The 11193-nt window shown below is 42.7% G+C and overlaps 1 protein-coding gene across 3 annotated transcripts in view; it reads left to right on the top strand.

The window, feature by feature from the left end:
- Pip5k1b (phosphatidylinositol-4-phosphate 5-kinase type 1 beta) overlaps positions 1-11193 on the top strand; it is a 370099-nt gene that overhangs the window by 173816 nt on the left and 185090 nt on the right. For all 3 annotated transcript variants that reach the window (XM_023721887.1, XM_023721886.1, XM_023721888.1), the window contains one exon: positions 6406-6536. In XM_023721887.1, coding sequence (XP_023577655.1) covers positions 6406-6536 — 131 coding nt within the window. The remainder of the gene's footprint in view (positions 1-6405; positions 6537-11193) is intronic.

The following is an 11193-nucleotide window of genomic DNA, read 5'->3' as shown; positions in this document are numbered from 1 at the left end:
AGGCCTTGCTGACACCCCGTGTTAAGTGACCAAGTCTGTAGCACTTTATTACAGTGAAGTAGAAAACTAATATTGGAGTAACTGGAGAAACAGTGTGGACAGCCCAGAGGCAAGCCTTGTTCCCGCTTCTTCTCAGAAGGCAGCAGCCTTACCGACCCACAGACTATCTCCATGCCAGTCTCTGTACACCAGTATTGGAGATCTAGCCCAGATTCTGGTTTCTTGGTTCTCTCCTTGAGACTAACAGGAAGTCTGTGTCTCTCTTCTTAGGTGTGGGTTCAGAGGTAGGAGGGGGCCCTGGACTTGCTCCCCTGAAATGTGGGGAAGTTGAGGCATCTCCTCAGACACAGATTGCCCTCAGCTGTTAGGAAGTGCGACTGAATCCCTTGGGGTGCTGGGAGCAGGTTGCCAGTTGACCCCAGGGCCTGCGTACTGAGCTGCATCCCCATCCCTCTTTATTTTTTAAGATAAGATCTTGCTGCATTGCTAGGCTAAGCTCGAGCTTGTGGTCCCCCTGCCTTAGCCTCCCAGGGCTGGACTTAGTGTGCCATCACACCCAGCTAGGACCACATTTTCTAATGGATCAGTGTAAAGCAACTTGCAAAGGAACAGCTCTAATTTAGAACCAGAAACCATAGATTTGTTGTTTTAGGAAAAATCATCTGTCTGCAAAGAGAAAGCACTGTAGCCCATCCAGACCTGGAAAGACACACAAGCAGAAACTCATACGCAGTCCTGACGGGGGCCCAGGCTTGTGAAAGCAGCCTGTTCAAGGACACAGTGTGCATTAGCTGTGTTCTCTTTTTAATATCGGTGGGGCTGTGTGCAGGAAGAAGGAGATACTGAAAGGCAGGCCCCCAGACCCAGGTTCTTCAAGGTTGGCACTCGTCCTGTGGTGAGAGTGCTGAGGTATCATGGGAGGGCTTAAGGGGTTTCAAGCACGGTAGTGCAATTTGAGACTGCTACCTTTAAAATTAATCACCGTGGCTGTAGATGTTGGCCATGATCCCATGACTCATTCCGATAACCTTAGCCGTAAAACCGATGTGGACATGAAATGTTTCAGTACTTCCTCTTAAAGCCGGTGGTATCAGATGGCACATTAAGTGATCTCATTTCATAGACAACATGCTTTAGGAAGCAGCTTCCCGTAACCCGTGTAAGATCTCGCAAGGCTCGCTGTCAAAGTCAGGTTCACTGCTCCCTAATGATGGGTCGTTAGGCTGGTGGTGTTATAATCATCATTGCTACCTCACTGTTCCCAGCTTCTAGCAAGCCCATCTCCAGCAGAGAGAACTCAGGACGTTAAGCACAGAGGATGTGGTAAGACTCTGAGCTGAGGGCCTTCCCAAAGGATTCTGGGAGTAGGATTCCTAGCTCCAGCACACATCAGCCAAGGGATGTAGGTTCATTTAGGCTTCCAGCACAGCTGTGCAACAGGCACCGTTGAGTCCCATCTGGCCACGTAACAGCTGTGGTGATCAAATGCAATCTGAAAGAGGCACTGCCTTGGAGACTGGCTTGTGTCATTCAAGCGCAAGATGACATTTTTTTTCCTCTATTACCATCATACCTGTCCGTGCTTGGGGAGTAAAGAAGCACTGTGATAGTAAATGTTTGGAGCTTACCTTATCAGGCTGTGTGGTTCTCTTTTCCTCCAAGTCTCACATGGTTTGAGGATTTTTCTGGTAACCAGGCAACACAGCACCTCTACTTACCCCTTGTGAAGTCCTGAATTAAAAATAGTCTGTTTTGCGGGGATCTGCAAAGTAGATGCTGATTAAGCCCTAGTGGAATCGAAAGCACCCCTTGGAGTTATAAGGGAGAGCAGCCAAGTCTCAGGACCCTTTGCAAAGCCATGTAGGGGGATCAGAGTAGGGGCAAAGCGTCATCCTGGGGGCTCTGACATTTGCAGCGAAGGAGCATTTGGTTTTGGCAGAGCAGCCACCAGCACCTCACACAGAGTGCTCTTTGTCACCATCATGATTTACTGATCTGCTAATCAGAAGCCCTCCAGCATTTCAAGATGCTTTTTCATAGTTTTAAAGAATGTCATGATCAACATTAGACCGGGGTTGATGTCCAGTCAGAACATATCAGGTGACTGAGGCCTTTTCTGCCCATGGCTTATGAAACCAAGGGCCACAGTGAATATCCCCAGGCAATTCCATGGAGCAAAGGGGTGCTTTGTAATTATACCCCCGTGCATCCAGGATAAAGCACTTACTTTTTATTCAGAGATGAGGAAGGGGAAGCTTTGAGGAGTCATCCCTACTTGGGCTATAAAATACCACCTTCTATTAATAACTCACCATATTACGATAGCGTTTGTTCTGGTTCACAAAGACATTTATAAGCTTTCCTTTGGCTTGCCCTTGCTTGGGTATGATTAGAAGCAAATAAAATATTTTATCCCTGTTTCTTCAAAAGAAATGGCTCTCTCCGAGATTATTCCTGTGTGATGCCAGTCACCCAGACTTAAATGAGAACTTCCAACTTTGATTCTTGGCTCATTTTTTAAAAAGCAAATGCAGAAGCAAGCTGGGTCTGGAAGCTAGATCATGACACAGCATCAGTGTGACTGGGACAAGTCCCCTAACTTGGCTGAGATAGTCACTACTTGTAAACCAAGAATGATTGTCACTGTGCTTTAGATTCTTGTAAGGATTAAGTGAGTTAAGAAATGCTGAGGTCGGAAGGAGCACATTACACTCGTTGACAATGCCAACCCCGCTGGGTGTGAGTCCCAGCTCTGCCTCTTCACCGGCCTTTGACCTTGTAGAAGTTGCTAAGCCTTCCTGAGCGAGTCGCATGGGGGCAGGAATGCAGGGTGAGCATCCCTTCCCCAGATTCTTGAAACCAGATGTTTTAGGGTTCAAGATTTTTTGAGTTTGGGAATTTTTGCTTCTATATGTACATCTTGGGAATAGCACCCAAATCTTAACACAAAATTCATCTGTTTCATGGGAACCTTATACTCATAGCCTGGTGGTCATTTTACACAGTATTTTAACAATTTTGCATATGAGACTAAGTTTATACACCAAATCGACACAGCTGAAAGAGTCAGGGGTGGAATCTTCCACTAGTGGGCTCATGTCAGCACTGCTCAAAATGTTGCAGACTTTGGATCAGTTCGAATTTCACGCGTTCAGGTTAGGGCGGCACAACCTGTGGTGCCTGCCTACACAGACCTGCAGGGCACATTGTCCTCCCAGTGAGTTCCGACTCACTGGGAGGACAAAGAAACAGTGGTGGTGAGCCTGGGGTTTGCACGCAGCAGCCAGCCAGCTGTGTGTTATCATCAAGAGCCAAGCCAGACGCAGCCCAAGCCCAGGCCCAGCATGTGTGTGGGAGAGCTTCCGCGCTCCCCTGCACCCGCCCGATCCCTCCAGACCCCGCCCAAGCCCTGCGTGTGAGTGAGACCTTCAGCCGTGCTCTCGGGATCCCCCCAAACCCCTCCAGAAGCTAAAAGGTTCACCATCGCTGATAAGGTGATCAGAAAGTACTTGGGACAGTGCTTGCCATTTAATAAGCATGCAAGTGTAGGCTCTCAATGTGACATCATGATTAGAATTGTTGTCATCCGCATATCAAGTGCCTGGCGTACATGAATTGACTGTCAGATTAACTCTTGTACCACTTCTGTACTTCTGTTCTTTCTCCCATCCAAACATTTAAATTTTTAGGAGCCTAAAAGGAAAATAATATGATTGCAAGTGTGTATTTTTGTTTTTTTAAAATTAATTTTATTGAGAAACAAATAGCAATGAGACAGTTTCAAAACAGGTTAGTAGGACAGTTACAATAATTAATACATTGCATATTGTTGTGTATTTTTGGTTTAACTAAATAAGTATCAAGGAGTCTTTCCAAAGTCTTATTCTAGCAGGAATTCAAAATTTTAGTCTTAAAACATAGGAAAAAGAAGTGTCTTTTTTTTTTTCAGTGTTCCTTAGAGCAAGAGCAAATTATTTGGCCTTGCTCCAGACCTTTTGAATCAGGCATCCTAGGGACACGATCTGTCCTCCATCTCCACAGGCAAGCATCCCCAGTGAGTCTCTTGTTCCCTAAAGTCTGAGAACAACAGGTACAAGCTACACACAGTCTTGACTGCCTTCATTTGCCAGGACAGGACAGATGAAGAACAGGGTGATCTGTTTGACAGGCTGGTCCAGCCCGAAACATGCTGCTATCGCTGTGATTGCCCGAGTTAAGCAGAAGTACAGGTAATTCCAGAAAGCAGAGTGTCAGGAATGGGGGGTGGAGAAGCCTCAGGGAGGCCAAAATACGGGGAGAACATATGAGTCTGTTGACAGGGCTGGCACAGGATGTTTTGGGGTGCTGGGTCTCCTGTAAGGCACTAGTGTTGCATCCTGCATATTACCCATCCTAAGTGATGGATAGAAAGAATGCCTTTGAATTCTTATGCGGGGTTAAAATGAGGAAAGTCCATTTCTGCCTTCAGAATTCAGAGCTGCTGGTACAAAAGATCACTGACACCAGTCAGTGGCCTTGCAGAAGTCAAAAAGGGAGTATTAAAATAGCAACCCTTTATAAAGCACTAGATGCACTTAATCTCAGGTTTCTTGTATCTTGCTGCCATGGGACCTTAAGAAAGAAAGAACATAGAAAAAAAAGTATCCTGGTGTTTTTCTATTCTCTGCAGGATCAAGGATGGGGTAGTTGTCTTCAAAATTAGTGCACTGAAACAGTGTCCTCAGTGGGGTGAAAAAAAGTGAACTGTGGGCACGTGGTTGTCTTAGGCAGCTTCCTGTAGAGATGACTGGTCAGCCCTGGTGGAGCATGGCCGTTTCAGACCAAGTCAACAGGTTGATGTTAGGGACCCAGCTCTGTGTTGCAGTGGAGTCTGTTTGGGGCTCAAGCTTGGGTGGCTGCAGGTGCCTGGAGAGAGAAAGCCCACCTTGAAAGCGGGGTGGAGAGGGCGAGATACTGGTCTGGTTCTGCACTCATTGTGCATGTGCAACAGAATAACATCCAAATAGATTCAAAAAAATCTGAAGAGTCAGATGTATAGATTACATTTGAAAGCCATTAAGAATGGATGTATTTCCCAGATAATTAAGGATCAAGATCGTAGGGACTTTGCCGCCAGAGCAAGCAGAATATGAGAAATCAGTGAAGAAATGACACGAGAGACCATCACAAAAGCTAGAAGTGGTCCCAGAACTGTGTCCTATTGTCGAAATCAAGAGAAGTAAATTTTTTTTAGAAGTGTTCTTTGGTGTCAAAAGCAGGAAGGAATAAAGCAAAAAGCATGAAGGGAAGTGGGTATGAGCCTTGGATTTACTAAGTGCAAATAGTAATTCAAAACGAAAGTGGATTTTCTATAAAGTGGATGATATTTATTAACTCAAGATTCCTCAACCTTTGCACTAATGACATTTGTGGCTAGATAATTCTTTGTAGGGAGGGCCATCCTATGCATGTAGGGTGTTTAGCACCGTAACTGCCTCTATCCATTGAAATCAAGTAGCACTGGACATTAGATGTCTTCAGATGTAGCCAAATATCTCTAGTTAAGAACTACTGACTTAAGTATTTATCTATGCCCACCCAGTACATGCCACTACATTAGGCCCTATAAGACATTAAAAAATATGACATATTTTCACCATTGAGATTACATTCTATCACTCCTAAATTGAGTTAGTCTATTATATCTGCTAACACTTATACATGTGAATTTCTACACATGTCCATACATATATTATATATATATGACATATATATGTGTACTACATATACATATGGTCATTATTCCCCAAGTTAACATTCTATGAATTTAATTATGAATAATGCTAGAAGAGTAGTAAGTTGGGAATACTATGTCTCTGTGCTTGTTTTATCATAGGTCAATGAAGGAAGTTTTGATTACCGATCTTTTTGCAAAACTGGTGCAATTTCCAAACTAAATTTTGTGTGACAGCAAAGGCCCCAATTATATTTTGCTGTCTTATTTCTGAGGGAAAAAAAATAATGTTCCTGATCCTTAGATATTATAAAAACTCTGTTTTTGAAAAAAATATGACTTGAAAATAATATATTTGGGAAGAAATAATGCTATATATTGTAAGTGTTCCGCCAAGTTTCTGCGATATTTTGGATTCTAATGTGATCTTAGAAACAACCAAAACATCGTAACAGTTGCAATAGATCTTCTATCAAAAGAAGCAACTTAGCCTTGAGTGTGGCTCAGTAGTCAAATGCTTGCCTAGCATGTGTAAGCCCCTGGTTTAATCCCCCATGCCTGGAGCAACCTATCATTTTCCAAGCCCCACCTTGGTGTTGTGTAGGAATGAAAGGGAAAATGTCTTGCTGTTTGTGATACTGAACAAGACCATGCCTGTGGAGACTAACAGGAGACCCTCGTTTTCTTTGCAGACTGCATCATCTGCTATTAAAGGTGCTATTCAGCTGGGAATAGGATACACAGTGGGGAATCTCACTTCCAAGCCAGAACGAGATGTTCTTATGCAAGACTTTTATGTGGTGGAAAGTGTGTTCCTACCCAGGTAAAAACATTTCTATCTGTGATCATTTCTATGCTAAGAAACCTTCATTATGACATTCCCGTGTGGAAGGACTTTTCTACCACACATGCGCTTGCATGTACTGCAACTTATGTTGTCTCTTCCCAGTGGCTCTTCGGGTTGCGACAAGATGGCTTGCATTGTTTTTGTTTTTGTTTTTTTGCAGAACCGGGGATTGAACTCAGGCCCTTGCACTTGCCAGGCAAGTGCTTATTCTACCGAGTTATCTCCCCGGCCCCTAATTCTTCTCTGCCCAGTTGTAATGAGTTGTGATGAAAACATGGAAGACCACAGAGAGAATGATTCTGAGATTCAGGGGGAAAGGTGTGGTGGTCACAGAGTAAGGTCTCCCTTGGGTGTGGAGCAAGGGTACCTTCACAAAGCCGTGGGTGGAGCCATGCTTTTGCTATTCATAATGTGGAAAAGCCTTCCTTTGAGTTAGCCTTTCAGTGTTTGTTTCCCATGACTTTCACTTAACTTCTAGAAAAACATACATGCCCCTTTGAGCTTCTGTTTGCAGAAACACCAGTTACCATACATTTGTTTCTATATAAATCAGTCTGAGGAGGAAAGAAATCAATTTTAAGATAAGTACATCTGCATATGGATAGTGGCGATGAATACTCAGCAGTATGAAAGTACTTAATGCCCCAAAACTATATCCTGAGAGTATAGCTATGTTGTGGGTATGTCACCTTAATTAAATAAGTAAAAATTATAAAAGTTCTTATTGCCTCCTTTGTATGGAAAAGAAATAAGCAATCATAATTAAATTGGAAATGTAGCCATAATTGACAGGTTTTCCAAAGAATATTGATTACAAAATAAAAGTGAAAGTATTCCATCTTCTGGGGACTTGGAAGAAATCATTTTGTCTTTGGGGATTCACTTTTTAGATCTGATATATATATATATATATATATATATATTTGGTGCAGGGTCTCACTACACAGCTCGGACTCTTAGTGATCCAAATGTTTTCAGCCTCCCTAGCATTGAGATTGCAGATATGTGCCACCATGCCCCATCTCAGTTACCTTCTTGCCGGCCCTAGATCCATTTATATTTACAATCATTCTTTCTTTTTGAAACAAGCCATATTTGATACCTGTTAATGCACCTGGGTGAGAATGGCTAGATGCTTCTCTCACCGTGTGTGCTCTCCTTGCCTCATTAAAAAAAAAAAAAAAAAAAAATCTCATGGAGAACAGTCAGTGCGCATGTATCTTTTTGTTTTGGTGTCAATAATCTTGAAGGACCCCATAAACTTTAAAATTCAGACATGAACCCAAGTAGCCTAGCTTTACTTTAAGTGCCCTTTAACTAAAGAATAAAACTGAGCCTTGCAAAGTTTTCAAGTTTTCTTCTCTAAGGATCTTCCCACTGCACAGAGAATGAGATTCCGACAGAAAACGACAAGCCCAAGGCCAAGGAGACAGGCCTTGCTAGTGGCACTGCTCTTCCTTTGACAGTTGGAAATTTTCTCTGTTTTTTTAATGGTCTATTATCATTCCAAGACAAAGTGCATGGATGACAATTGTTTCCCTTGAAAGCCTTGAGCTCCTCATCTTCTTTTGGTGTGACTTTCTGGGCTCATCTTTCCTGCAAACGTGTCTGCAGGATCTTTGAGCTCTTGTGGGCTTCTAAGTCCTGTACCCAGACATTTCAAAATTATTTTTCCCCCTTCATGAATAAGAAGCATAAAGAAAAAAAAAAGAAAAGAAAAAAGAAGCGTGAAGGACTACAGTGGGAGGGGGCCAAGAGTGAGTCCAGGGTGTCTTGGTCAGTTACAGCTGAAGGAGTTGCTCCCTCCTGGCACAAGGAGCTCCTGGACGGACCACCTTGCTCATCTCTTGCTTTGTCAGCATCCCGGCAGCGTGACAGCCACGTGGGAAAGCAAGGCCCAGGTGGGAGGGCCCCAGAGCTGCAGCCTCAGCAGCTCAGGGAGCTTACGAGACACGCAGGTGCTTGGGCTGCACCCCAGGCAGCTCTGTTAGTGACCTAGCAGCCCCAGGAGTGGGACACAGGAATCTGTTTAAATGAGCAGTGGATTCTAAGCACATAAAGTTTGAGCACTACTGGCCTTGCGTATTACTTCTTTTTTTAATGAATTTGGTACAGGGTCTTTTTATACAGCTCAGACGCATAGTGGTCTTCCTGTTTCAGCCTCCCCAGAATTGGGATTATAGGTGTGCACCACCATGCCTAGTTTTGGTGGCCAGCATTGTGCACCCAGAGTAGGGTCGGCACTGCATGTGGTACCTGGGATCGAACCTGGGTCCTTGCTCTTGCCAGGCAGATGCTTAGACCACTGAGCTTTCCCCCTCACCCTACTTCTCATTGTAGAATGATAATCTTTTTGATAGATATCAAATTTGGTTCTTGAAGTTATTGCATAATTCATACAACTAAGAAAATGTCAATTATTTTTTTTTTTTTTTTTTTTTTTGCGGAACCGGGGATTGAACTCAGGCCCTTTTGCTTGCCAGGGAAGTGCTTATTCTACTGAGCCATCTCCCCGGCCCTGTTGAATTATTTCAAATTAATATTTTAAATATCAAAATTATATCTATTAGTAATGATAAGGGGTAACTTAAACCTATCGTAAGTGTTTCAACTTTAAACTTTGTCACAGTAAAATGCACATTGGCATTGATCTCTCCTCAAAATATTCTCTTGGGCTTCAAACACACTTATTGGGCCTCTGAATAACTACAAAGACAACAATATGCAATGTGTTAATTATTGTAACTGTCCTACTAACCTATTTCGAAATGGTTTCATTGCTATTTTGTCTTTTTTCTCATTGAAATGAACAACAAAAAAACACACTTATCCCATCATTCCTGTCACTTTGTGAAGCAGTTCTACAAGTCCTCGTTTGTGAGTGTCTTTACAAGATGTGATCAAAATTACAGTGAATGCTGCTATTGAGTGTTATCCAAAGAAAGGCAAGATCTTAAAAACATTACAGTACGTCCTCGTCCGTCCTACCCCTAGATCTGCACCACGTAACTTCTGGCTCTTCTCCAAGTTGGAAGACCTTGAAAGGTAAACATTCTGAGTCAGTTCAGGATGAGCAGGCAGCCACGCTAGTGCAACAAACACCCTTAAGAAACAGGATTTTTAGAACTGCTTCAGAAACATCCTCATCACTTAAGAACTTCCAAGCCTTTTCTGAGTAAAGTTGTCCCTCAGTTTCCACGGTGGATTGGTTCCTAGACCCCTGGGATAGGAAAATTTACCAATGTCCCTATCCCTTGCATAAAACAGCGTAGTATTTACAGGTACAGTAACTGACACCCATCTTCCTATATACTTTAAGTATCCCTAGACTGCTTACAATACCTACTACAGTATAAATGCAATATAAATAGCTGTTATGCTATATTGTTTAGGGAACAGTGACAAAAATGCATGTACAGTGCAGATGAATTTTTTTCCAAATATTTTCAATCCCCAGTTGGTTGGATCTGTGGTTGTGGAATTGTTGGAGATGGGGAGTAGCTGTACATCCCTTCTGTTCATGGATGATATATTATAAGCCTACTGTGTTTATGATAAAGAGACTATTGCTGGGCATGGTAGCATCTGCCTATTATTCCAGCTACCTGGAAGGCTAAGCCAAGAGAATTATAAGTGTGAGGTTAGCCTGAGTGGCTCAGCATGATTCTGTCTCAAAACAAAAAAATAAAAAGGGCTGATGATATAGCTCAATGGTAGAGCTTTGGCCTAGCAGGTAAGAGGCCCTGGGTTTCATCTACAATACCACAATATAGAAAGCATAAAAGAAAAGTAAGAAAGAGAGAGTGACAGAGACTGAGAGAAGACAGACAGACAGATAGACAATACAGTGACACTTTCACCTTGCCTTCAGGAGCAGAAAGCCGAAGTTCTAAATTTGTGGCCTGGGGCTCCACTCCATCATCCATGGTGGTATCAGTGGGCTGACCACTGAATGAGGAAGGGCTTGCTTAGACGCATCCACTGGCACAATGAAAATGCATCATTTTAGAGCATCTACAGCTTTTAAATGTCAGTTGACAATAAGGATTTAATTCAGACCAGGAATGTCAGCAAACGCTATATTTCTTGTCCACCTTCTGTTGACATGCAAGTAAAATTGATGTCAATCTGGCCTCAGGGTCCTCAGTGGATTCCATTTCTTCATGGCTATAGCAAAGGGATGAGGTACTCTCTGTGCACAACTGCACATTTCACGGGACCTGTCATCCCTGGACTCTCCCAAGAACATCGTCTCAATCCCAGAGCAACACTAAGCCCATACAGAGAGACACAGGGGAATGGATAAATTGAGCATTATTTGCATCCACGGTTATAACTTTTTTGATACATTTATACTTACAATCACTCTTTTTGAAAAAAGCCATTTTGTCTTATTAATGGACATTTTTTTTTTTGGCATCCAGGAGAGATAGCTGTTTTATTCCTAATATACATTCCTGCTAGAGAATATTTCTGTTGAAAATGCATTTTCCCAACATTAAGATCCTATAATTCCAAATTCAATTACATGGAAGTGGTCATTAGTGAAGGAAATGGACACCAATGCAAAATGAGAACCAGCAGCTGTCTGAGGAATGCAAGTATTTATAGCTCTCTGGAGATTTTTTTTATC

The sequence above is a fragment of the Octodon degus genome, unplaced genomic scaffold (genome assembly GCF_000260255.1).
Source record: "Octodon degus isolate 3935 unplaced genomic scaffold, OctDeg1.0 scaffold00087, whole genome shotgun sequence".
NCBI lineage: Eukaryota > Metazoa > Chordata > Mammalia > Rodentia > Octodontidae > Octodon > Octodon degus.
Note: the sequence above shows the minus strand (reverse complement) of the source record. Positions and strands in the feature narration are given on the sequence as shown.